This window comes from Bos taurus, chromosome 27, assembly GCF_002263795.3.
Source record: "Bos taurus isolate L1 Dominette 01449 registration number 42190680 breed Hereford chromosome 27, ARS-UCD2.0, whole genome shotgun sequence".
Classification (NCBI taxonomy): Eukaryota; Metazoa; Chordata; class Mammalia; order Artiodactyla; family Bovidae; genus Bos; species Bos taurus.
In genome coordinates this window covers 38,596,657-38,622,940 of record NC_037354.1, presented here as the reverse complement: position 1 = coordinate 38,622,940, position 26,284 = coordinate 38,596,657, and the positions used below count along the sequence as shown (strand labels likewise).

General features: G+C 43.5%; 1 protein-coding gene across 6 annotated transcripts in view; it reads right to left on the bottom strand.

The window, feature by feature from the left end:
- PSD3 (pleckstrin and Sec7 domain containing 3) overlaps nt 1-26,284 on the bottom strand; it is a 596,024-nt gene that overhangs the window by 335,227 nt on the left and 234,513 nt on the right. For 4 of the 6 annotated variants that reach the window (XM_024986357.2, XM_024986358.2, XM_059882381.1 and 1 more), the window contains one exon: nt 25,742-25,850. The exons of 1 other annotated variant lie outside the window; for it this stretch is intronic. In XM_024986357.2, the coding sequence (XP_024842125.2) occupies nt 25,742-25,850 (109 nt within the window). Of the gene's footprint in view, nt 1-17,611; nt 17,686-25,741; nt 25,851-26,284 lie in introns of those variants that run through there. One more of the 6 variants, XM_059882382.1, reaches the window with a different exon arrangement.

The following is a 26,284-nucleotide window of genomic DNA, read 5'->3' as shown; positions in this document are numbered from 1 at the left end:
CACTGTCCCTGGCCTGTCAAGGAAGAATTCAATCCCATAGACAGAGGGTGACTGATTTTTCCCCTTTAGTCTGAAATTTCATAAATCAATAAAAAAATTGAAGACAGAGATCCAATTTACAAACCAACATCATAAGCCTTGCAGAGTAAAATATCTCAAATACATTTTACCTATGCTGCTGCTAAGTCACTTCAGTTGTGTCCAACTCTGTGCAACCCCATACACGGCAGCCCACCAGGCTCCGCTGTCCCTGGGATTCTCCAGGCAAGAACACTGGAGTGGGTTGCCATTTCTTTCTCCAATGCATGAAAGTGAAAAGTGAAAGTGAAGTCTCTCAGTCATGTCCAACTCTTCGCAACCCCATGGACTGCAGCCTACCAGGTTCCTCCGTCCATGGGATTTTCCAGAATTCTTGGCTTCCCTGGTGGCTCAGTGGTAAAGAATCCACCTGCCAATGCAGGAGATACAGGTTCCATCACTGATCTGGGAAGATCTCCTGAAGAAGGAAATTGCAACCCACTCCAGGATTCCTGCCTGGAGAATCCCATGGACAGAGGAGCCTATCAGGCTACAGTCCAAGGGGTCACAAAGAGTCAGACACAACTTATCAACTGAACAACAACAACAAATTATAATCCATAACTGTGAATAATAATGATCAATGCTTTTGTGTCTAATAATCAATAAACCCCTCCACTAATACAGAGACCCATTTAGGATTTCAATTTGCAATGCAATAGAAAAAGTCGTATTTAAAAAAGAAAACAGAAGAATAATCTATTTTTACTAAGCAACAGAAAACATATTCAGTATGGTAAAATGACACAAAATGAGTATGAGTAATGATAATTTGCTAAGTGAGTAATCTAAGTACATTATATTTTGGTACACACTCTTCACTCTAATAAAAGTCACACTTTGAAGAAGGCTGTATTTGAGGGTGCTGGCTATTATCTGGTCGCTAGCAATTCTCTAAAAAGCACGGATAGAGAAGGTATTTATGTACTACAAGACCCAGGAAAAGGTCTGCCAACCACTACACAAACTATTAGCATGCGCACACAAGTAGAGACTGCTCCATTAATTGGACGTTTCTCCCCAAGTGATTAATAGTTACAGCTGTGCTCACCACAAACTCAATTTTACATACTAATGAATCAGAGCCCAATTTTTCTCCTTCAATTCTAATTCCTGGGGAAATGAGACTAGCTTCCCATTCCGGTCAACTGCAGAGGAGCTCTGTGAGCTGGAAGTGGCAGCTCACAGCACCTGGAAGGGAAAACGTGAGCTAAGGAGCAGCCCAGCGATCCTAACCCCAGGTTTCCGCCCGCGTGCAGAGCACTGGCGCTCACCCCGAGACGAAATTCTAAGCTGCAAGAGTTGAATTCAGGCCTGTCTTTAAAATCACTGTTTCTAAAGCTGGTTTCCTCTTCTCAGGCGCTGCTTCTGCACCTCGATCCACCACCCACTCTCATCTGTGTCTTCTTCCGTCTGCCCTTGCGCTTCTCCTACCAGACTTGGCGCTTCTGATCACCGCTGCTCTTCTGACTGCAAACATCCTAGCTTTTCCTACTTCTTCCTGCTAGGAATTCACACTTTCAAAAACCCAATTTTACATTTTCATTTTTTCCAGCTTTACTGATGCAGCTGATACAGGGCACTGGGTAGGTCAGGGAGTACAGCATGCCAGTTTGACACACCAGATTGAAAGCTGATCACCACTACAGCTTGAGCTAACACCGCTGTCACATCACATCATTACCACTTCTCTTTTGTGGTGAAAACACTCAAGATCGACTCCCTTAGCAGCTTCGAAGTATATCAGACAATGTTATTAACTGTAATCACGACGATGTACATTACCGCCCCAGAACTCACTCCTCTTCTAGCTGAGCCTCTGCCCTGGGGCCGCCTTCTCATTTTCCCCACCTGACAGCCCCTGGTCACCACTACTCTACTCTCTGGAAATCCAATTTTTAAATTTCTCTGACCGTCATTTTTTAAAATTTTATTCCTAAAAGCAAATAAAGTTTAAACTTTTAAAGAACTCCATAGTCTTGTTTATAGCAGGCTCTCTCCTGCTAAAGTCAACACAGATATGGTATGGTAGTACTAATATCAGTTCTTACATATTTTATTACATATTTTAATATTGAAACTGATATTAAAGAAATTTAATACTTAAGACATGGACATTTTAAGTACTAATTCTTGTTTTAAAATCACAAATGCTAAGCAGCAGAAGTGCCCAGCAGTGATGAGCTGCTACAGCTGTGGACTTCCCTAAACCGCTGTGTGTCAAGACAGACGCCAGGCGCAGTGGAAAACAATAGCTCCAGTCAGCCTCCCGCCTGTCACAAGCCCCATCAGGTCCATATTCGCATTCAGCAGTTCTCATGCTCAGTAAGAGCATCCCACAGTTGTGCTAAGGATTCAGGCTGCAAGTCAACATGAGCAATGGTTCCAAGTATCTCTGAAAATGAGAATTTCAGCAAAGTCAACTTCCCTAATGAGAAAGAAATAAATCTTGAATTACTCTTAAGGTGACACTCTCAAGAGATGAGAAGAACACACCCTGGTGTGTAAACTGAGGAAAAATAAACCCCCAGCAGACACCACCTCAGCCCCCTGTGCTCTGCAAGCCAGCATCTGTCCAGGCACCCAGGCGGAACGGGAGGAGAGCAGTCTGGGCTCTTTAAGAGAAGCTCCGCCCCTGCTCCCATCCAAAGCCTCCACATCAGGTCTCTCAAACTACAGGGGTAGCCGGTTCCTCTTTCTTTCTATATAATACGTCCAAAAATGGGGAGAAACAGGGTGATGGCACTCTGTGTTTCCCGGGCGGGGCGGGGGGGACAATGAAAGGAAATAAAATTACAGGTAAGCATAATATTCTGCTTTCTACCTAAAAATAAATAATATGAAAAATCCAATGTCAGATGCTAAAATAAACATTCTAGGTGAAAGCCAGGGGAGGGACTGGGCGATGGCGCTCGGAGGGCAGGTGGTATCTTTCGGAAGGCTGGGGAATTAAAGAACAGCTGGTGTGGGCAGCCCGGAATAAATGCGGAAGGTGTTTCTCTGGTCGGGATTCAGCAGAACCTCATTCAGCCCCAGCAGTCTCGCACTGGGATGGTCGAAAGACAAGACTAACAAGCAAAAGCAGTCAACCATACAGATGGATCATTTTACAGCAGCATTTTACAAGAGAGCGATATATAAAATCAATTTGCCTGCAGAGACCTACAAATAGAGGTTACTCACAGAGATTACTGTAGCTCCAGCAGTTACCCATTGATCATAGAAAATGCCCCGTTCATCAGCTTAACGCTCGAGAAAAGTTAGCTAGAAGAGAAGCTGGCTAATTCAAAATCTGCCGTTCTAGTCAACTGGAAGCAAGTGAGTTTCAAAGGTCCTGGCAGCCCTGGGGCCCCGCACCGCGCGGGGTGGTGTCCACGGGCGCTCTGAGCTCAGGAGCCCGGCTGAGCCAGCGGCCGCCGCTCCCTTCACAAAGGCACGCAGCCTGCCCTCTCGCTCTCCCTGCCGGCCTCTGCGCTCTCTCTACCTTGGTAGCTTACCGAAAACAAGCACGGTAGGGCTTTTCTATATTTGTGAAAACTACTTCAGAGGAGATAATGGAGCTGACGGGAGTGAGCTTTAATGTAACCATTTCCCCGGTGCAGCAGCACGGAGCCCAGCAAAGGCTGAGAGGACTGTACCATCCCGGGTGACATCAGAGGTGGGGCTGTCATCAGGATCACGCAGCATTTTCTCGGAGGCGAGGATGACACGTGGAAGGCAACGGACGGGCTCCCTTTGAAAGGCTTTAATTCTTGTGTTACTTCAACAGAAAAGGCAAAAGCCAGTGTCATGTGGGACGAGTGCCGTGGGAGGATTTCTATCCTGCTTTCCTGCTCCTTGGCTCATGGCTAAATGATGCTGCCAACTAAAGTCATTTTATTGACGACTGTATTACCATTCCTGCGATTAAATTCATATTTGATGGGTAATTGGTATCAGTTGGAAATGTGACATGATAAAATTCGAGGACATTAACATCTAATCTTAAATATGATGACATAAACTTAGATGGACACAGTATTGGAGAAGGAAATGGCAACCCACTCCAGTGTTCTTGCCTGGAGAATCCCAGGGACGGGGGAGCCTGGTGGGCTGCCGTCTATGGGGTCGCACGGAGTCGGACACAACTGAAGCGACTTAGCAGCAGCAGCAGCAGCAGCAGGAGATGGACACAGTGCCTTTCAATCTCAATAAAAATACTAAATGTAAAAACTAATAGTTCTACAGATGAGAAAAGCAAGGTGAAAAACAGCACAAGATACCTAGCATAATGTGATAATACTGGTCCTCGGTCTTTGTAATGGAGGATAACACAAACACTAAAAACATCTCATCTTCTATAATCTTAATATTCCAACCAGTTTAAAAAAGCAAAGGCCAATAATACAAAGCAACTGATGGTTATTTTCATTCATTCCATATACATTTACTGAGTACCTAACAAGTGCGAGATAATGTGCTAAGTTTAATTCGGAGTATATATTTCTGATAAATAATATAACCAGAATAGAAGATATTTATCAAACCCTTCCTCGTGCCAGGCACCACACTAAGCAGCTTTACTGTACTGACTCGTCTATTCCTACAGCAGCTCTGTGGGACGGTAAAGAGACTGTAAAGCTCTCTCTTTTCTTTACTGTATTGACTCTCCTACTCCTCCCAGCAGCTCTGTGGGATAGCCGCCATAACTAACCCACTGTACAGGTTAGACGACTGAGGCACAGCGTGCAGCTTGTATGAGGTCACGTGGCTAGCATGGCCACAGGCAGGATTCAGACGCAGACGGAGGCTGCAAGGTCCGCTCTTTGGCACTGACCCCTGAGGGCGTCCTTGTCAAGTTACGGAATTGCAGAGGAAGAATACAATTTTAAGGATATGGAACTACAGCAAGTCAAAAACACCAAAAAGCCTGGCTCAGATATGAGAGGACAAAGGCAGAGGGAACACCCAGAGGAAGCACAGGAAGACAGTGAAAAGGATACCCCAGAGAGGAACCTCAGCGTTCACCGCTCCGTGACCCTGGGGCAACGGCTAAACCTTTCAGCGTTCGTTTCCTCACTTCTTTTTAAGTCATAAAAGCAAAAAGCACAGTTAGCGCATACAATCCAAACTTGTCGGCTGGGCTCCATCACTTCCCAACTATGTCCTTTTAGCAGCTTATTTAACTACTCAGGGGATGCAATCTCCTCATCTGAAAAGTAAAGAAAACAGTGAGGTTGTCCTGAAGATTAACTATTCGTATAAATATATAAAGCACCCATAATTGTAACTAGCATACAATAAAAGCTCAAGATTAATTATCATTACTGCTACTATAAATCACTACTTTTAGCATTATTATCTCATTTTTAAACTTCAACTGGCAGCTTCCTCCCTTTTCAAAAACTTCTCCAAGAAGGGCTGCAATTTTTCCAAAGTCGGTAGGAAAAGCAAGAAAGGACAACCTTTGCTGGCTTTATACAAACACTAACCTGTCCATGAATCCCCACCCCACAGTGAGATACAAGCAGAAGCGGCTGGGTGAGCTTTCCAAGAAAGCTCCTTACAGGGGGAAGAAACTCAAATACACGAATGAGGGCACTTAATAAAGTTACTGTGATCACATAAGGCGACATAACCAAGATGATCCGCTTGAATGGGACTACCAGTGACCGTGAGGCAAGGACAACTATCTCAACCACATGAAGGCCTCATTTCCAAGTGTCCAGCATTTCCCATGCGGCTTTAAGGAATGGTATCTTTGACCGAGATCCTAAAACCCACCATTTTATTAGTAAAAAAAGTAAAGTCCGAAAATAAACGTGTTACATGATCTCTCCTCTCTCATGTACACACACTATCTTTAAAAAATATTCATATGGAAACAGCAGCTGAGTGCGCACCTGGGCTGGCAGTGCCGACCACAGAGAGCGGAAGCGCAGCAGGGTTTAGCGGGAGGCAGAGTCAGGGAACAGAGAGGATGCTGAAGTCCTCGACCATCTGGTTTTGATCTGTTTCTCAATGCAATCTAACAAAGCTGCCACTACCCTTGAAAGACAGATAGTATCAACAATACTCAGACAAAAGGACCATTAAAAAACTTACAGAAAAAATAAGAACTACACAGGCTTTCTAAAAAAAAAGTTTATCAACCAATATTCTGTTTAAATCTCTTCTATAAAAGATAGCAACTCATTTTTCTAGAAACATCACTGACAAAATCAAAAAAGCTAGATTAAAAAATGTACTTTTTCATTAAATAAAAGTATATAACAGCCAACCACAACCAAATGTTTTTTAATGAAGAATGAAATGTAAATCATAAGAGCATTTTGAGTGCTAAAATAAAGTTTATACTGACTGTATCTTCTTATGTTCTGTACTGATGCTCTGGCACTTTGGGCTCTGGTCTTGGGAGGCAGCCTCTCCCGGGGTAGCTACTTCCTGGAGACAGCAAAGGACTCCCCTGGGAGTAAGCACACTTCTGATGCACAAGCCGACCAACCCAGAGCCTCAGCCAGAGCATCTCCTCCCCCAGCCTCTCCTTCATGAGTCACTCCCTGCTCTAAATCACCCCAGGGCCTGGAGCTGGACAACGAGGAAGCACCCCTATACACCTTAACCCCTGAAATCACATGTGTCTGTGTGGCTTGCCATACCTGACTTCAGAGAAATCCTAAGTTCAAATCCTATAAGGAAGTTATAGGAGAAATGAATAATCAATTATTCTTGAGTAACAAAATTTCAAGTCAGTCCAATGTATCTCTAGACTTTACTGCCACTAGTGCTGACAAGCTCTAGGTAATAAACTGCTATTTGACATAACGTGTTATTTCTCAAAAATTTCTAACAAAGTAATACACATAGACAAGCAAACTAATTGTTTCCAATTTAATCCAAGATTTTAGAAGTAAAAATTTTTACAAATTAAGACTTGTAAAAAATTGCATAATGCCAATTTTATCACCCCAACATATGAAATTTTATTATTTGCTTTTATTAATTACTAAGTCCATGAGGAGTCAACAAGATTATCAGAACTGGTAACAATAGTTCCTTATTTCAAATAACTTTCTTTTATTGAGCAAATTTCAACAAATAAGTCAGTTTTCCTACTTCAAGTTACTTATCTTTTAATTCTGGTTGTTAGATGTTACCAAAAATACTCATGACAATTTCAGGATTTTAAAAATTTAGTTTTTACCTATTGGTCTATTGTTGCTACTATGTGCTCAGCCGCTCAATTGTGTCCGACTCTTTGCAGCCCCAAGGACGTCAGCCAACCAGGCTCCTCTGCCCATGGAGTTCTCCAGGCAAGAGCACTGGAGTGGGGTGCAGTTTCCTACTCCAAGGGTCGTCCTGAGGCAGGGATCCAACTAGTGTCTCTTGCATCTCTGGCAGTGACAGGCACGGCGCCAACTGGGGAGCCCTTTACTACAAAGCAGACACCCAATTAACTCTTTCATTTAATCCTTAAAATCTGCTGAGAAGTAGAGATCAGGTATATCTAAATTAAGGCAATCCAAAGGACAAAAAGTTGTTGGCTACACTGAATATATATACTTTAGGGTTGTAGATTAAATAACCAAGTCGCTTCTCATATTTTATGTTAATAGTATACCTATATAAAATCAAATATTACACAAAATAAAAACACTTGCTTTTATTCACTTAAGTTTCAGAGAATTATCTTAGTAAAGCTTTTCACATGCAATATGTCATTAGAATCTTTGTCACAGTATCATTTTGAGTTATATCACATCTTGGGCTCTGCCTTAAGTTGATACATAGCCATTTTTAAATCTGCAGGATGATATAGCTGGAAGTTCTATCCTAATGCACAGAATCCATTCACTAAGAGTGCTAAACTCACTGTCTGGCCCATAAAAGTCACTTTTAAAAGCCAGTTTACAGTGACATCCAACACATACAACTCCAGGATTATTTCTTCAGGTATAATTGCTAATTGTGTGTTAAGTTTGCTGTCTCCTCTTTTTTTAAACCTATTTTAGTGATCTCTGTAAGCAGCCCAACGAGAATTATCTGCAGTTATTTCAAGCTAATATGTATTCTCCAAAAGTTCTTTGTTACTCAAAAACAATCAGAACATGCCTGATTCAGAAATGGTAAAAACCTGAATACAAAGTCACTCCTTTTCTGATAAGTTTTTAAGGGAAACATCCTTACCCTAGTGTGGGGATATACAGAATTTTTTTTAATTTTATTGAAGTTCAGTTGATTTACAATGTTGTGTGTAATTTCTGCTGCAATACCCTCTTTTTATATTCTTTTCCATTACGGTTTATCAGACCCTATTGGATATAGTTCCCCATGCTATACATAGGACCTTGCTGTTTAAACATCCTACACATTAACAGAATAGTTTGCATCTGCTAATCTCAAACCCCCAGTCATTCCTTCCCCTTCCCCCACTCCCCCCTTGGCAACCACAGGTCTCTCCTCTATATTTGTAAGCATGGTTTGTCTCATAGATATGTTCACTTGTGTCATTCAGATTCCATATATAAGTGATATCATACAGTACCTGTCTTTATCTTTCTGACATACTTTGTTTAGTGTAATCATCTCTAGGTCTATCCATGCTGCTGCAAATGGCACTATTTCATTCTTTTTTATGGCTAAGTAATATTCCATTTGAAAGATGATGCTGTGAAAGTGCTACACTCAATATGCCAGCAAATTTGGAAAACTCAGCAGTGGCCACAGGACTGGAAAAGGTCAGTTTTCATTCCGATCCCAAAGAAAGGCAATGCCAAAGAATGCTTAAACTACCGCACAATTGCACTCATCTCACACGCTTGTAAAGTAATGCTCAAAATTCTTCAAGCCAGGCTTCAGCAATATGTGAACCGTGAACTTCCTGATGTTCAAGCTGGTTTCAGAAAAGGCAGAGGAACCAGAGATCAAATTGCCAACATCCGCTGGATCACGGAAAAGCAAGAGAGCTCCAGAAAAACATCTATTTCTGCTTTATTGACTATGCCAAAGCCTTTGACTGTGTGCATCACAATAAACTGTGGAAAATTCTGAAAGAGATGGGAATACCAGACCACCTGATCTGCCTCTTGAGAAATTTGTATGCAGGTCAGGAAGCAACAGTTAGAACTGGACATGGAACAACAGACTGGTTCCAAATAGGAAAAGGTGTACGTCAAGGCTGTATATTGTCACCCTGCTTATTTAACTTCTATGCAGAGTACATCATGAGAAACACTGGGCTGGAAGAAGCACAAGCTGGAATCAAGATTGCCGGGAGAAATATCAGTAACCTCAGATATGCAGATGACACAACCCTTATGGCAGAAAGTGTACAGGAACTAAAAAGCCTCTCGATGAAAGTGAAAGAGGAGAGTGAAAAAGTTGGCTTAAACTCAACATTCAGAAAGCGAAGATCATGGCATCTGGTCCCATCACTTCATGGGAAATAGATGGGGAAACAGTGGAAACAGTGTCAGACTTTATTTTTTTGGGCTCCAAAATCACTGCAGATGGTGACTGCAGCCATGAAATCAAAAGACGCTTACTCCTTGGAAGGAAAGTTATGACCAACCTAGATAGCATATTCAAAAGCAGAGACATTACTTTGCCAACAAAGGTCCGTCTAGTCAAGGCTATGGTTTTTCCTGTGGTCATGAATGGATGTGAGAGTTGGACTGTCAAGAAGGCTGAGCGCCGAAGAATTGATGCTTTTGAGCTGTGGTGTTGGAGAAGACTCTTGAGAGTCCCTTGGGCTGCAAGGAGATCCAACCAGTCCATTCTGAAGGAGATCAGCCCTGGGTGTTCTTTGGAAGGAATGATGCTAAAGCTGAAACTCCAGTACTTTGGCCACCTCATGCGAAGAGTTGACTCACTGGAAAAGACTCTGATGCTGGGAGGGATTGGGGGCAGGAGGAGAAGGGGACGACAGAGGATGAGATGGCTGGATGGCATCACTGACTTGATGGTCGTGAGTCTGAGTGAACTCCAGGAGTTGGTGATGGACAGGGAGGCCTGGCGTGCTGCGATTCATGGGGTCGAAAAGAGTCAGACAGGACTGAGTGACTGAACTGAACTGAACTGAATATTCCATTGCATATATGTACCACATCTTCTTTATTCATTCATCTGTTGATGGACCAGTGAACCAGTGAAGTTGCTCAGTCATCTCTGACTCTTTGCAAACCCATGGACCAGAGTCTACCAGTCTCCTCCATCCATGGAATTTTCCAAGCAAGAGTCCTGGAATGGGTTGCCATTTCCTTCTCCAGGGGATCTTCCTAGCCCAGGGATTGAACCCAGGTCTCCCACACTGCAGGCAGACGCTTTACTGTCCGAGCCCCCAGGGAGGCCCTTGCTCATGGGCATTTGGGTTGTGTTCACGTCTTAGCTATTGTAAATATTGCTGCTGTGAACATATGAATGCATGTATCTTTACAAAATTATAGTTTTGTCTGGGCATATGCCCAGGAGTGGGATTGCTGCATTATATGGTAGCCCTATTTTTAGTTGTTTTGAGGAACATTCATATTGTTTTCCAGAATGGCTGCACCAATTTACAGTCCCAGTTTTAGTATAAGAGGGTTCTCAGGATAGAGAGGATACTCTCTTTTACAGATAAGAGCACAGAGAGAGTTTAAGCCTCCAGCCAACACATAATTAGAAGATAAAAGAAGGATAAGAAATACCCCTCAGACCAAAATTAAAAAAAAAAAAAAGGAAAAGGAATTTAGTTGGCAGCCCAAATATGAGTATGCAGAGAGCAGAAGGAAACAAAGCTTCTACTTCACACTGGCTATACTTTATTTCTGTCTGTTATTCTACCACATGGTGCAAATTTAAACATTTTTCTCTTGTTGCTCCCATTAGTTTATTTACAATAATACTTACCTTGTCTTTTATTATATAAACCATGTAAACATCATTTATAATGAATATCCAACATGTCATTTATAAATAGTAATATAATTCAGTTATTGTTGACTAGTCTGATTATTCCCAATATTATCTTAGGTAGACTCTTACATGAACACCGGCTAATCAATATCACTCAGAATATAATCAAAATAGAAGCCTCACTGCCTCAAAGGCAACTTCCACAAAGTAAGTGATTTGTGTCTGTCTTGTTCACTCCTGTACTCTCATGTCATTGAGACATCTAGGAAATACACATGTCAGACTGCAAAGTCAGGTCATGATGGCAAAACACTCAAGGGAATTTTTCTATGCAGTGGACAAGGACAATTTCTATGGTCAGTCGGGAAATTGCCTTCCACATGTTTGGGGCTGGGGTGAAACAGGACCCATGGTGCCAGCACAGCATGGGGCAGAAGGAATGATTCGGAGTCTGGCTAAAGGGGTGACTGCACCAAAAACAGAACTTGAAAGCAAATTCTTGGAGGAACTGAATCTTCCCCAAAGTAAAAAGCCAATAATTATCCAAATGGCATTTAAGTGAGTAACTAAAGTAGCCAGAAGGGCCCTAGGATCCGCACTCATCAAGCCAGCTCCTGGCTAGCCTTTAGTCAAATTAGGACTGTAACCTCTCTCCTGGAAACTCCTTTACTTATTTCCTATTTCTTTTTTTTTTCTTTCAGTAAGAGATACTGTTCATAAACGCTCACCATGTTTGGACAAGGAATTCTGCTTTTCTGAGCCTCAGTTTTCACCTATTACTCACCTATTACTCATTAAAAGTCAAGTTTTCCAGTCTTTTGTACTCAATAAAATAAAAATTTGCAATTAATTTTGAACATGATTTGAACAATTAATTACTGTAGACAAACAAGATGCTTACTTCAAGGGGTGCTGTAAAGTTACACTGAGAAGGCTGCCTGGAAAGCTACCTGAAAACTACAAGACGGTGTCCAGCTCTGACATCCACCCTAGCCCAGTCCATCTCACACTTCCGCTGAGCGGAAATGCTCATCGTATGCAGACCACCAGGCAGGAAAAGGGAGCTTCCCGGTTGTGCAGTGGTAAAGCAGGAGACACAGGAGACCTGGGTTTGATCTCCGGGTTGGGAAGATCCCCTGGAGAAGGAAATGGCAACTCCAGTATTTTTGCCTGGAAAATTCCATGGACAGAGGAGCCTGGCAGGCTATAGTTCATGGGGTCTCAAAGAGTTGGACACAACTGAGCAACTGAGCACATATGCACACATACAGGAAAAGGGAAAGATGTCAAGAACTTAGAAGAAAAATGCCATCAGCCAAACCAGACCACTGAGGCAAAGGTCTAGAGCTGGACTGGGATGATAGAACAAGGAGAAAAACAAAGTAACTCTAGAGCAGTTTGTATTCTTTAACTACAGTGTGGAGAAAGCCAAACAAAGTAAATCTTACCGAGTAAAAGGTGTCAACAAGGCTACATTCCCATTTGTGTTGGCAAAAAGAACACACCTTATGACAATGAAAACATAGTGAGAAAAACATGCCGCATAAACCACAGCTAGAAGCAGGTCCCATACAGTCTAATTGGCTCACCTCGGTGGCGGTCTCAGGAGTCCAGAAGGGATCGGTGTCTCAGGCGGAGCGGGAGAGAAGATTCAGAGTTTTGTCCAACAGGCTCTAGAGAGCCCTTGGGAACTGCCCCGCCCTTCTCCACAGACAGGGTCCAGTGCCTGCCCTTCACAAGCCATGTGCTACACACCCACTCCACGTCACCCACCGCCATCACTCCTGGAAGGCACTGCCAGGAAGAAGGAACTGGACTAAGCAAACAGATTCTTTCTCCGGAACCTGCAAGGGGTGTGAGCAATCACGGGAAGCCTACTCTCTGAACTGGGCCTATCGGGAAATTGGGTCTGTCCAGAGAAGCAGAAAAATGCGGAGTCGTAACATCTAACTACCTGACGGATGTCCCATGTTACACACCCAGCATGCCAACACCAGTGAACGTCCCTATAAAACTAGCTCCAGCGAGAGAATTCCTTTCTCTCTCCTCTTTCACCATTTCCCCTCCAGTCACTTTAGTGCCGTACTTCAGATCCTCGTATATTCCCTCGTCTCTGCCATATCTTTCATCCCCAAGACTATTATTTTCTTACAGTCTCATGCAACTATGCCTCCATTTACATTCTTATTACTATCTCTTCCTACAACAGATACCATCTCTTCTCCAGGGTGCTTCAGGAATTAACTCCTGATCCTAAACAGCCTACCCACCTCAACACGAATTCATATCATCTAATGCACTCTGAGCAACTTGACTGGATTAATCTTCCTCACACACTCTTCCAGTGGCACTGTGGTTACTACTGCCCCCTATATACCTAATCCTTCCCCCAAACAAAACAAATTTTAAATGGATCCCCAATGCAACTAAACTAAAGCTGTAATTCTTTAACTCAGGGATCGGCAGACTTTTTCTGTAAAGGACCAGACAGCAAATATCTTTAGCTCCATGGGCCATATAGTCTCGATGCAAATACTCAATTCGGCCATTATAGCAAAAAAAGAGACGATCGTAAATTAACCCATGGCTGTGTCCCAATAAAACACCTTCTATTAATACAAAGATAAGAAATGAGCAGGATTTGGCCCAAGGGCCATAGGCTACCAACTCCTGCTTTATAAACCCTGTCACTCAAGACCCTTAGCAACCTGGCCACTAACTACCCTCATCTTCTTCCCATACTGCCATCGTGATGGCTCTGTGTATCAGGTTTTTCTTTTAAAATAAACACATTGCTGTTGTTGTTTAGTCACTACGTTGCGTCTGACTGTTGTGACCCCATGAACTGTAGCCTGCTAGGCTCCTCTGTCCATGGGATTTCCCAGACAAGAATACTTGAGTGGGTTGCCGTTTCCCTCTCCAGGAGATCTTTCTGACCCAAGGATCAAGTCCACGTCTCCTCATTGCAGGTGGATTCTTTACCACTGAGCCACTAGGGAAGACCCATAACAAACACATAGCAAGTAAAATTAAGAATGCTATAAGAAAAGTACAGTTTTACAAATTAAAACACTGAGAACAGAGGGGAGAAGCAGCTTCCAGCCAGGACCAGAAGCCAGGAAAAGAGCCATGACCTACTGCTGCCTTTCCGTTGGTCAACTCAATGTCCCCCAGAGGGCAAAATCACAGCAGACTTTGTTTCAACCAGTTATTCCCTCAGCCCCAGACTCTCTCTGACCATCTGTTATATCCCCACTCAAATCCCCTTCTCACTGAAGTCCTCCAGGCTTGACCCAACTCACAGTGACCACTCCCTCTCATCTATTCTTAAAGCAGGTATTGCTTCTTTTCTTTGGGTCCTCATACATTGACGCTTTCAAACTGTAATGCTGGAGAAGACTTTGAGAGTCCCTTGGACAGCAAGGAGATCAAACCAGTCAGTCTTAAAGGAAATCAACCCTGAATATGCATTGGAAGGACTGATAATGCAGCTGGAGCTCCAGTACTTTGGCCACCTGATGGGAAGAGTCAAGTCATTGGAAAAGACCCTGACCCTGGGAAAGACTGAAGGCAGGAGGAGAAGGGGGTGAAAGAGGATGAGATGGTTGGATGGCATCACCAACTCACTGGACATGCATTTAAGCCAACTCCAGGAGATAGAGAAGGACAGGAAAGCCTGGCATGCTGCAGTCCATGGGGTCACAAAGAATCAGACACAACTCAGCAAAACATTCATGATTTCATACTGTCGTCCCCATCTACTTATGCTGCATCTTCACAGACTAGATAAGTACTGTAGTGTTTAGAAGTTAAAAGATATTCATTCATTCTTTACTAGGGTGATGATGTTAATTTACAAGGCAATCCATGGATATATGGACCTAAAATAATTTTCATCAAATCCCACATTTATAAAGATTATACCAGGTGGTCTCTGTATAGTAAATATATCAATTTAATGGAGAAAGAAACTAAAAGTGTTAAGTCAATCCCTTTGACTTTTCCAGTGTGAGGTACTTCTTGCAAAAACAATAATGACTATAAATTCACTAATTCAAGTACTTAAAAGAGCTTATTTTATGAGATCAGATCAGATCAGATCAGTCGCTCAGTCGTGTCCGACTCCTTGCAACCCATGAATTGCAGCACGCCAGGCCTCCCTGTCCATCACCAACTCCCGGAGTTCACTCAGACTCACGTCTATCAACACCCCCTTAATGTCACTGATTTAGGATAATAGTTGAATCTGTAGGACTAGGAAAATATAATACTCAGAGAAGTGGTTCTTAACTTTTTTGGCATTATGGATCTCTTTGAGAAAGGTATGGCTCCTCTCCCAATAAAACATCCAGATAAATATTTATACAAACTTTGCATTAAATGTCTGGGGGCTCACAGACCCTCTGAAGTTAAGAAACCCCCTTCATGTTAGGCACTCATATACCTTACTCATCTAAGAAATTTTCCTTTTAATTCAAGTTATTCAAATTTCAATGCACCAGGAGGATCTGGCACCAATTTTTTTCCCCATTTTTATAGAACTCTTATACCCAAATTAGAAGATATCAGAGGGGAGAGGGGAGATGACAGCAATGACACAGATTTCATTTCACTTCACTGCCTGCAAGAAAAGCGTGGTGACTAGACACACATCACTCAGGAGGAGCCACACACGTTACCACAAGACCCTGCACAGCAGAAGCAGCAATTCCACCTCCTGAAACACCCATGCTGAGAAAATCAGCAGGAGCAACTAATTATAAAATGTCTCTTTAAAATTCAAATTCGTAAATAAAAATGAGTTCTTAAACACCAATGGAGCAATACACACACACTGTAAATAATATTAATGATACATACATAGCTGCTGAACTGTAATTCCCTTTTAAGTAAGACTAATCTGTCCTATGCTTTGCTAAATCAGATTTAATTTTTATATCTTTTGCACTCAGCACACGACAATGAGAGCAAGATGTCAAAAAATCTAAATTTGAAGACCGAACATAAAATAGCTGGGGCTATTTTAAAATAGCAGGTGGCTCAGTGGTAAAGAATCTGCCTGCCAGTGCAGGAGGCATAGGAGATGCAGGTTCGATCCCTGGGTCAGGAAGATCCTCTGGAGAAGGAAATGGCAACCTGATACAGGATTCTAGCCTGGAGAATCCCATGGACAGAGGAGCCTGGCGGGATACTGTCCTTGGGGTAGCAAAGAGTCGGACAGGACTGAGCAGCATGTATACATGTTACCTGGTAGGGGGCGGGGCGGGGCGGGGCGGGGCGGGGCGGGGCGGGGCGGGGGAGGGAGGCGGGTTAAAGACACAGAGCAACCGAGGTTCTTAGGTCTGCACTCAGCCACGCCCTATTGATGCAGGGAGGAAGGCAATTCAATTCTGACTCCATGTTGGAAACAGTTTCTTCAACTTACTTTTGGCTGCTTTTATTATTATAATCATACTTAATGCCTTGCCTGGAGGATCCTGCCCCTCTGCTTGACTGTAAACTAAAGCTTTAGCCTTTGTTCAGCTCAGAGATAGCTTGTCCCTACCAACCTGTGAATAGAAGAGATTAACACACCCTTTTCAAAGGCAGGCCATTCTCTTACAGATGTTTTGCAAGACTGAAGACCCTTTCACTTTACCTCCCCACTGCCTCTTCCTCTCTATTCTGCCTTCCGACTTTAATTCCTCATTGCTTCGTTCCCTCTGATCTATAAAAGAACCTGACATCCAGACCACAATAAGATGGTTATTTTGAGGCGCTAACGTGCCAACTTCTCAGTCAGCTGCTCTCTGATTAAAGTCTCTTCTTTGCTTCAACACCTCCTCTCTTATTGGCCTGTCGTGCAGCGAGCGGAGCGAGCCTGGGCTCAGTAACACCATTACTATTACACTATAAAATGGTTAAAATCAAACTGTCTGTAGAGATAATAACCCACTCTGAATAGGTAAATTTAAGAATTTGGAATTGCCAAAACAACCAGTTTCCAATCAAGGTAACCAGGTATGATCTCAGTAACATTTAGTGAAAGAAAAACGCGTACATAAACTTGAGCCTTTCAGAATCACTAGTTCAATGACAGAGACAGACTGTAAGGTACAGTGGGGACACCCCCCACCAAAGAAAGAGGTCATCAGTCAAATTGACAGGGGTTATATAGAGCTTCTCAAAATATACACTTTCAGTGGCGGTGACTTGCTGAACTTATTTAAGGCCTTTCAGGATCACAGCTCCGCCTGCAATGCAGGAGAGCCCGATTCGATTCCTGGGTCGGGAAGATCCCCTGGAGAAGGGATAGGCCACCCATTACAGTATTCTGGGGCTTCCCCTGTGGCTCAAATGGTAAAGAATCCGCCGGCAATGTGGGAGACCTGGGATCCATCCCTGGGTTGGGAAGATCCCCTGGAGAAGGGAAAGGCTACCCGCTCCAGTATTCTGGCCTGGAAAATTCCATGGACTGTATAGTCTGTGGGGTCATAAAGAGCTGGACACGAATGAGCGAGTTTCACTTTCACGATTACCGCTTAATCCACTTTATCCGAGCCCCTTTCCGCCGTCCTCCACAACTTCACTCTAATCTCCTCCCAGAACAGAACATCCTCCCCATTCTTTCCATATATTCAAACACTGGCTAACCTGCAAGCCAGAAAATGAACGAGCGTACCTCCCAGAAGCCTCTGCGTGTGCCGTCACCAAGGCACAGAACGAACGCGCCTCCCTCCCAGAAACCTCTGCGCGCGCCGTCACCAAGGCACAGAATGGACCGTCCCTCCCAGAAGCCTCTGCGCGCGCCGTCACCAAGGCACAGAATGGACCGTCCCTCCCAGAAGCCTCTGCGCGCGCCGTCACCAAGGCACAGAACGAACAAGTGTCCCTCCCAGAAGCCTCTGCGCGCGCCGTCACGCCCTGCTGCACTCTCCCTCTACTGTACACAGTAGGAGGACCACACACCCCTGACCTCCCAGGCTGCTCCTGCCCTTAACAGTCTGTCCCCTGATAAGAACCTATGTCTGTCTCCATGCAGGATCATTAGCGTGGAGTTGGTCACTGGCTCATGAGATTCACACCAACTATCTGGCACTCAATCACACATCATCTTTTATTTAATGGCTCCAAGTATGAATGTTATCTTGCCTGTAAAGTTCATTAGCTTTTCATAATCAGCGATTAGCAGTGTCGAGTACATAGCAAATACTCAGTAACTATTTGTAGAAATTAACCAAATGTATTAAACAAGAAAAACTCATTTCCTGCCCCTCCTCTTCTCCCCCACTATATCTAGATATAAGAACCAAGCCTATACAAATCTCAGCTCCCAAAGAATGCTGGGGAACTTCCCACCACCACAAAGTCTCTAATCTTTTTTTTTTTTTTTCCTTTAACCAGAAAATGAAAACAGGGTCTCAATCTCAATTGTATTCATTTTGACAGGACTAACTCAGAGTTCACCACACAGCTGTTCCAGGGACAGCTGAGGGACCATACTTAAGATGTTTAACAATCCGTCATTGGAATGGATAGCTCTCTAAACTGCTTTTCCCAGTACAGCTGGGCAATGCGCTGAGTGGTCCCTCAGTTCAGTTCAGTAGCTCAGTCGTGTCCGACTCTTTGTGACCCCATGAATCGCAGCACGCCAGGCCTCCCTATCCATCACCAACTCCCGGAGTTCACTCAGACTCACGTCCATCGAGTCAGTGATGCCATCCAGCCATCTCAGCCTCTGTCGCCCCCTTCTCCTCCTGCCCCCACTCCCTCCCAGCATCAGGGTCTTCTCCAATGAGTCAGCTCTTCGCATGAGGTGGCCAAAGTGCTGGTCCCTACTCCCTTTTTAACCAACAGAAACATTTTTTAAATAGTTGGCAATGTTTCTGATGCACTGAAATAAAAGTTTAAGAGTTGACCCTGGCCTCAAGGACACCACTGTCTTATCAGTGAACCAAGCCTGACGGCACACTGCAATATATGAAGAGCATAAGGAAAAGCAATGTTTGGGGGAGGCACAGACAAGGCAGCCATGGAAAAGGGTGCCGGGTCTTGCTCACTGTTACCCTGCATCTTGCCAAGAAACCTATAATTCTACAATGTTGAATGCAAATAGCAATTTTAATTTATGTTTCAGTGTTTTATGTATTTTTTACTTCTGTCATCTTCCTCGCATTTTAATTTCCCTGTGCTGAAATGTGGGAAGTGGGTTGTTGAAAATTACACTGCAAGGAAAGGAGGCAGGCTGGGTGTTCTGATTACAGTGGGTAAAAAATGTAGACGCTTCAGTACCCTGCCCATCTAGAGTCTGCTTTCCTCCAACTTCATTGCCCTAATGCTGCCAAGCGAAAGGAGCAGGTACTAAGCAATCTGGTGCTTCAGGCCACGCCTGCTTTCCCTGCCGGAGGAAAACTACAAGGAGCTGTTGTGCTGATCTACGTCCCTAAGGAAAGAATGAGCAGGAAAGCCTATTGACCAACAGCTTCATTTTTTTTAAGCAGAAAAACTGTGCCTTCAAAATGATGTCACCACAGAAGCTCAATATGTAAAACAGATAAAAGAGAGGGTGCTGGACTTCCCTGGGGTCCGGTGATTTAAGAATCCACCGGCCAGTGCAGGGGACATGGGTTCTATCCCTGGTCAGGGAAGATTCCATATGCTGTGGGGCAACTAAGCCGGTGTGCCACAATTACGGAAGCCCGCGCTCTAGAGCCCATGCTCCGCAACGAGAAGCTCAAGCGCTGCAACTAGAGAGCAGCCTCCTTTACTGCAACCAGAGGAAGCCTTCGTACAGCAACGAAGACCCAGCGCAGCCAAAAATATACATATTTTTTAAAAAGAGGGGGTAACTTTGGTTAACTGGAGTAGGGCAGGGATTCATACCACCATCACCTCATTTCCCAATGCTCAGGGTAACACAAAGACCATGGTTTAAAGATTTTTAAACAGTGAAGCCAGAAAAGTCAGTTACTCAATATCATACTACTGATTAATAACAAAGTCAGAATCACAATCCACTTTCATCTGAAATCAGTAGGCTAGCAATTGGGGTACAGGGACATCATACTCTGATTCTTTGTGATGCTACAGGATGGGGTGGGAAGACATGGGCTCCGAAGTTATGCTCAAACAGACATGCCAGTTCCATGATTTACATGTTACTTGAGGTTAAATTATTTAAACCTCGTTGAGCCCCATCTGTGAAATAAAGGGGTTGGAGAACTAGCATCAGAGGACTCTTCTGAGGGTTAAAGAACAACCAACACAAAAATTTCCTCGCAGAGTATCTTTTACATAATAGGTGTGTGTTCCCAGGTGGCTCTGGGGTAAAGAATCCACCTGCTAGTGCAGGAGATGCAGGTTCGATCCCTGGGTCAGTAAGATCCCCTGGAGAAGGAAATGGCAACCCACGCCAGTATTCTTGCCTGGGAATCTCATGGAAAGAGGAGCATGGCTACAGTCCAGGGGGTCACAAATAGACAGGAGTGAGTGAGTGAGCACACACACAACACACACATATAAAACACCCAACTCAAGACTGAACCAAAAAATTAAGGAAAATATCCCATTCACTTTTTCAGTCATAATTGAACATAGGACAAAATAAGGCAACAATTAAAAAGTTATCAGAAACAGCCAATTTAGGATCTTCCATATTAGTCTTTCAATTATGGCAATACTACTGAGTTCTTCAAAACTTTTTGCAAAATTTATATATGAGGAAAAAAAGACCAGATTAGCTTTCATATATTATTTAATGCACCTTATATTCAAGCATTTTTATTATCAGAGCATGTCTATCTGAGAATATAGCTGGTTAATATTTCTATTTCAAAAACATGAATGTTTTTACCATGAAAATTCCAAATCTTTAATTTCGTAACATCATAATGAGATTAAAATACCACAGATTTAAGGTATATTTGTACACCACTGGAATTTTTATAAACCTTCAGATTAGATTAAGCAGAAAGAACAAAGGCATACTAATTGACTTCCAGAACAAGTCTGAAGGAAATCTGTAGCAGGAAAAGCAAACAGCACTTGACAATTAGAGAACTGCCACTAAAATGTGTTACACACTCTATCCAGCAGAGGGAGGTGGTGTTTAACTAGTAACAGAACTCAGACATATAGCTTTGTACTTCAACTTCTTTCCAAGCTTTCAGGAAAAAAAAAGGAAAAAATATATATATATATATATATATATATAAACTAATTGAAGAAAAACCTAGAAATCTGCCATGAGGTATACATAATTAGGTTAAAATGATATCAAAATATGGTCCACCTTTCAAGATCTTCAAGGGCTTCCCTTGTGGCGCAGCTGGTAAAGAATCCGCCTGCAATGTGGGAGATGTGGGTTCGATCCCTGGGTTGGGAAGACCCCTGGAGAAGGGAAAGACTAACCCACTCCAGTATTCTGGCCTGGAGAATTCCATGGACTGTATAGTCGTGGGGTCACAAAGAGTTGAACACGATTGAGTGACTTTCAAGATCACTTGTGCCAAAGAACCTGTCGCACCCTTGGGTGCAGGACAGCCCAAGAAGGAACAAAGGGCCACCAGGTCCAGCTCCAGCTGGCCAGGCCTGCTGGCGTCCTGAGCAGCCCCCCAGCCTCACTCACACCTAATGCTGGAGTCCAAAGAAGCAGGTAAACAGTGGCAGCTGGGTCTCTAATTTCATCACATTCTGTGTGTGTGTGTGTGTCTGTGTGTGTGTGTGAGTCACTTCAGTCATGTCCAACTCTGTGCGACCGCATGGACTGTAGCCCGCCGGGCTCCTCTGTCCATGGGATTTTCCAGGCAAGGATACTGGAGTGGGTTGCCATTCCCTTCTCCAGGGGATGTTCCTGACGGAGGGCTTGAACCCAGGTCTTCCGCATTGCAGGCAGATTATTTACCGTTTGAGCTACCTGGGAAGCCCTCACATTTTTTAAACCATACCTTGTTGCTCAAGGCATGCTAGTCCTTGAATTAAATACCTCCCCCCGCCCACCGCCCATAAAAACATCCTCACTTAGCAGTAAATACATACTGAATTTTAGCTTGAGAGACCCAGTTACTGTCTTGTCACAGTGACAAAAGTCCAAAGTGAGTGCCAGGTGGGGAGGGACACAGGGCAGGCAAACCGACACGTAGAGGTCAGCAGCCATCCACCCCGAGTGATTTCAACAGTCATTATGATCATTTAAGATCGTGCTGTTGACCTAACCCACACGTAGAGGTCAGCAGCCATCTACCCCGAGTGATTTCAACAGTCATTATGGTCATTTAAGATTGTGCTGTTGACCTAAACAACTTTATACATACACACACACCCATATCTGATACCCGCAGACAGAGAGATCTAAACGCACACACGTCTGTGTCTCTATTTTACTGCAGTTGGTCACCTCCTAACTGCTGGACTCTTCAGCTCTCAGCATCTCACAGGCCCCTCGCTTCCTCATACGCTTCCATGAGTCACCTGTCCTCCCCCAGGCCAAGAACAGTCTCACTTTTCCTCAAAGACCTTCTCAAGCATTTCGTCCCTCTGGTTTTCCCCCAAAAGACTGACCGACCTCAGCCATCTGATACCGCTTCAGGAACACTTCAAAGAATGTACTTTCCAAAAATGAAGCCCCTCCTATCAGAGTGGACCCCGTGTGACTGGCTGAGAGAAGGCCCTGCATCCAGTAAGAGCAGACGAGCGACACCGGGGAAGCCCGGGAGGCGCGGGGGGGCTCGTGTGCCACCTCTTTTTTCTTTCCTTGCAGCTCAGTGCAGCTCCACAAATATCCCAACAGCTGATGGGAACAGAAGCAAGGCAACCCCTGGGGTGACCCCCCCCACCCCCTCATTAAGCCACAGCACGAAGGAAGTCACGTGTCGCCCAAGGCCTCTCAGCAATCGTCAGCTCTGGACTCGCCCTTGAAACACTCATGAAGTTGCGACAGCTCCCAGAAAGTAACAGGGAACAGACACCAGAGAAGCAAGATCGACTCTCTTCTTTCATTATACTGATAAACAGATCACAGAATCCAGATCTTAATTCCCAGCCAAGGGACTCCTCCCACTGTTCACACGTTCTCCCATACCCCATCCAACACCCTAAACTCTTGTCACAGATGCAAAAGCCCTGCAATAAGCAACACTGTGCAAACCCTCTTAAACTGTCTTCTCTGGACCCTCCCACCCTCAGCCCATGTGAACTCCTGGCTGAGTGACAAGTAGCCTAAGCCTCCTGTCCTAGAGCAGGGACACCTCCCTCGGGCCTCACTGGGGTCCTGGACCAACAGACCACCCCTGACCTGGCTGCATCACTACTGGCGACCACCTGACTGATACTGGGGATGCATTCAGCAGGCACTGTCAGCGTTTCCGTTTCCCCAGCAGGCTGCTTCTGCAGCACTTAGACAGTTTCAGCCACTTATTTAATCCACTTGGAAAAACAAAAACAAGTGGGAAAAGGTATGCCTATCAATCAGATTCAAATAAAATCACTGTCTTATTCTGTCTACTACCTTTCCCTATGGTCTTTTTTTTTAATAATTTTTTAAATTTATTTATGTCTGCTCTGGGTTGTCACTGCTGCAAGCAGGGGCTACTCTCCAGCTGTGGTGCACAGCCTTCTTACTGCAGTGGCTTCTCTCGTTGCAGAGCTTGGGCTCTAGGGGGCGTGGGCTTCAGGAGTTGCAGCATGTAAGTTCAGTAGTTGTGGCGCATGGGCTTAGCAACTCTGCAGCATGTGGGATCTTCCCAGACCAGAGATGGAATCCATGTCCCACGCATTGGCAGGTAGAGTCTCAACCACTGGACCACCAGGGAAGTCCCCCTAGGTCTTCTGAGTTTGGGCCATGTTTCAATGACAGACGGATGATCAATATAAAGAAACTTCAAGAGTATTCTTAAAGTGATAAAAATGTGCCATTTCTTTCTGAAGATTTTTAAAAGTACTTTTCAAAAGTCAACATAAACTTGCATCTTATACCCCTACTACAATAAGCAACAATTTCTGCTGCCCCTTCCAATTTCCAGATCAATTATCTGGATTTATCTCTCTAAAACAGTACTTGGCACTTTGTCTCTGCATACCAAAATGAAATGCAAACTCTTCACTCTCCATGATTCTGCCCCTCTCTAAATGGTTATTTTTCTAAATCTCTCTCTCACTGATAAGCTTTGCAAACCAACCTGGCCAGTTTCCTCCCTGTTTCGCAAACAATCTGTGTTTTCTGCCACCACACCCTTCACATCATTCCCCCAGTCTGAAATGCCCTCCCCCAAACCTCAGTTAACCAGAATACTAGTCATTCTTGGAGAACAGTGCAGCTTCCACCTATTCCATGAAGCCTTCACCAGCACAGCTGAAGTGACCACTGCCTTGCTCTGACCAAACAATTAGCCCCCAGGGGGCAAGGACTGTCTTCTATTTCTCTGCACCCTGACAGTCCCCAGCACGGGTGAGTAGCACATAAGAAGTGTTCATTACATAGATTTGTTTAATAAGTGCATGCACACTAAAACCCCTGAAAAATAACATCACACTAGAAACTAACAATACCAACCATTTCTACCAGGGCAAAAGGAACAGAAGGTTTCAAATGTCATTTTGATTCACCTGTGGTAAACTGGGAAACTACTCAGAACCCAAGAGTAACGAAGACGCAAACCCACCCGCCAATCGGCCACAGGACCATGCTGAGCTCTGACCTTACCTCTACATAGTGAAGGAAAAATCATGTTCTATCAAAGCTAAAAAGAAAAAAGTGTAGTCAGCGCAAAATCACAAAGTTAAGGCTATGCCAGAAAGGAGTTTTAAATAGTCTTGGGGTGATCACAATAAGTATTCCCATCTGAGAAATAATGAATAAATGGTTAAGTATCCCAAACCTCAAGCTTAGAACAGTATTTATGCTACAAAATAAAAGAATATTTTAATAATTTAGCCATTTAAGACTTCATTAAGAGTCTCCAACTACTGAAATATCTAAGAAATATTCATTATTAAGGTAAAAGGTAAATTATTAATATACACTGCATTCTTGCTATCCCCAGATATTATGGAGCCCATTATATAATCTTATCTAACATATGAGTCAAAATGAACAGCTATCATTTGACTTCTTCAACTGAACCATAGCTACATTAGGTCAGATTCCCTGTCTACCCAAAACGGAAGTCAGTATCAGACAGTGATGGAGCTGAGGAGAGTAAGGACTGTACTTTCTCGAAACATCAGCTTCAAAGGTCAGGAATATGATGATGATCACAATAAATAATAATGGCAGCAAACACTCATAAAGCATTTATTACATGTCAAGCGCAGTTCTGAGACCTTTACATACATCAATCTATTTAATCCTCAGAAGAATTCCAAGATATGTATCACTATAATCCCATTTGACAGTTGAGAAGACTGAGGCAAAAAGAGCTTAGACAACTCACACAGGGCCACGCATCTCATAAGTTACAGGCTAGGTTCACACTGAAGAAGTCGAGCTCAAGAGCCCAGGTCTGAACTGCACATAGTACCCCATCCCTGCCTCGATCCCAGGACTGATACCAGTCCATCGACGACGGAGTGAGCACCTCTCCATCTGCACCACTGCCTTCCCGCCTCTGTGAAACCTGTTTGCTTTCATTATTCATCAAATAACTCTACATCTTTCAAAGTGTAGAATTCAGAAATACAGGACGTGATTCTAGTAGCCTGTGGTAGGTAATTTCAAGTCACTTCTAGGTTTGAAGAATTCTCAGCTTCTGAGATTTGAAATTTTAATATCTCTTCCTATCTGTTACCTGAAAGAGGAAGGCAGGGAAACACTTACTAGTATCTGGAGTTTTCTCTTCAGATCTGCCAAATAAAAATTCATATTTGGCCTTGGCAACACTCTGGGAATGTGCTGATGCATTGTTAACCCAAACAAATGTCTCTGCCTGCAAAATCAGAGCAAAACAAAGACATCATTAAAAATACATCATACAAAATACATCACAAAGCAAATCAACCAAGAGAATGGTTATGACAGGTCCACAGGATAGAATACTATATGGCCGTTAAAAATGAAACATGAAAAAACATAACAGGACATAAATCAGAACACAAGCAAGGTTACAACCATATAAAAAGAGAAACATAAACATCTGTAGGGGAACAAGAGAAACTTGCAAAGTCTGGGCTTGATTGGGAGGGCACAATTATGGTAGATTTTTTTTTAATTAAGTATATATTCTTAATAACTTTTTTGCAATGAGAAAACTATATTTTATTTTTAGGAACATCATTTTCCAAATGGGTTATCATCACCCATAGCCCATAGCAGGAATACTTCTGTGAATGGGTTCTGCTAAAGTATGTCAACAAAAAGTAG